This window comes from Poecilia reticulata, linkage group LG13, assembly GCF_000633615.1.
Source record: "Poecilia reticulata strain Guanapo linkage group LG13, Guppy_female_1.0+MT, whole genome shotgun sequence".
Classification (NCBI taxonomy): domain Eukaryota; kingdom Metazoa; phylum Chordata; class Actinopteri; order Cyprinodontiformes; family Poeciliidae; genus Poecilia; species Poecilia reticulata.
The window spans coordinates 33,169,448-33,171,388 of record NC_024343.1 but is presented as its reverse complement, the minus strand read 5'-3'; the positions used below and the strand labels follow the sequence as shown (position 1 = coordinate 33,171,388).

The following is a 1,941-nucleotide window of genomic DNA, read 5'->3' as shown; positions in this document are numbered from 1 at the left end:
TGATCTGAACTGAAATGATCTGATCTGAACTGATCTGAACTTATCTGAACTGATCTGATCTGATCTGAAATGATCTGATCTGATCTGAACTGATCTGATCTGAACTGAACTTATCTGAACTGAACTGATCTGATCTGATCTGAACTGAACTGATCTGATCTGAACTGAACTGATCTGGTTTATTTGGTTCCTGACCCGTCTCCGTCTCCGTCTCTGTCTGCCCACAGAGTGTTTAAGAAGGCCAGTCCCAACGGGAAGGTGAGTCTCAGAAAATCCTCCTCCATTTTATTTCAAGGCGACGCGTTCTGGAGGCCCGGAGTCCTGCAGGCAGCAAAGTATTAAAAGTATTACACTCCATTTCCACTGAACTAAATGAACTGAAGTTATAAAATGAACATGTTGGTGAACTGAAGGTTCAGATGGTTGAAATGGGCCTCATGGGCAGAAGCCCAGGGCGGCATTAGAATGTGGGCGGCACAGTTTGCTGCTGAGAGATCAGGATCTGTTTGCTTCTTCTAGTTGAAATCTGAATAAATGACATTTTTACAAACTGAGCAACAAAAAAAACTGTTGGAATCTGTTAAAATAAATATTTAAAGTTCCTCAGAATTTCAAAACACAAAGAAAAGTTTGAGTTTGTATCATCAGATTGTTACTATAGTAACAAAACCATCAAAGAATGATTATTCTTTGCACTTGTACAACGCTAACAAGCTAATTTGAATCTTAAAATTAAACTATTTAAAATACTTAACATTTATCTACACCAGGGGCCAAAATCATCGAGTCTAAAGAACCGACAGGCCGAGAAAATAAAAATAAAGTCCGGCCGATAAATCAATCCAAGGGCCACAAACGGCCCCTGCACCGCAGTTTGGACATCCCTGACCTACACTGAAACCGTCCAATAACATTGAATATTATCCTCATTTTCTATAAATATTTATATTTGAAAACTGAAATATTTTTCAAATATAAAATGGTTTTGGTTTAGTCCACTAATTTAATATTTATATATAAAATCATGTTTTTTCTAAAACAACAAAATAAAATGTTTAGTAAAACATAATTTCATGTCTAAATAAACATGAAATGTTTGAAGTTATGCAGCCAGATTTGGTTTTTCTGCTGATCTCATCCATAATTCATCCTCACGTCCCGTTTCCTCAGTTCCTCTGGACCAGATTTTAACAGATTACAGTTTATAATTCAGTTTTTTCTGGATTTTACTGAACTCAGAACAGAAGAACATGCCGTCAGCTGTGCTTAAAGAAGACAGATTTTAGATTTTCACTCATATTTGACACCCAGACTGAAAACCGTAACGTTTCCACTCGGCTGCTTAAATGGGATTAAACGGTTTTTAGTCTCCCGGTTTTCACTCACGCTGATGAGCAGATTAGCAGGAAACCTGGACTGAAATGCTGCGTCTCAGGGCAACAACCACTGAGTTAAACTCAGAGCAGACAGAGGGCCCCATACGGACCAACAAAGCAGGGCTGTTGTAAAAGAATATTTTAGTAATCGAGTACTTTATAGAATATTTTTACAATTATCCGAGGAATCGGATCTCTCTCTCTCTCATTCCTTCCATTCGTTCAAAAACTGACAACGCGATTCTGACGCCACAAAAGCTGTCGTAGTTCAACCATCGCACAGTCATAGCTTAAATTAGCATAGCATACGATTTCATGTCGTAGCATAGCATAGCATGTCGAGTGAAACTGTGTCCATCGGTAAGTAAATACTGTAGTTATGCTGCTGCTACTTGCCAGGACAACACTTGGAAAAAGATTTTTAATCTCAAGAAGATTTTATCCTGGTTATTAAATAAAGGTTGAATTCTATAAAATACCATAGCATAGCACAGCTAATATAGCATAAAATACCATAGCGTAGCACAGCTAACCATAGCATAAAATACCATAGCATAGCTCAGCT

At 37.8% G+C, this 1,941-nt stretch overlaps 1 protein-coding gene across 1 annotated transcript in view; it reads left to right on the top strand.

The window, feature by feature from the left end:
• The window catches only part of arrb1 (arrestin, beta 1), a 20,614-nt gene that overhangs the window by 3,857 nt on the left and 14,816 nt on the right, over window positions 1–1,941 (top strand). Inside the window, exon 2 of the mRNA XM_017308135.1 lies at window positions 228–258. Within this exon, the coding sequence (XP_017163624.1) occupies window positions 228–258 (31 nt within the window). The remainder of the gene's footprint in view (window positions 1–227; window positions 259–1,941) is intronic.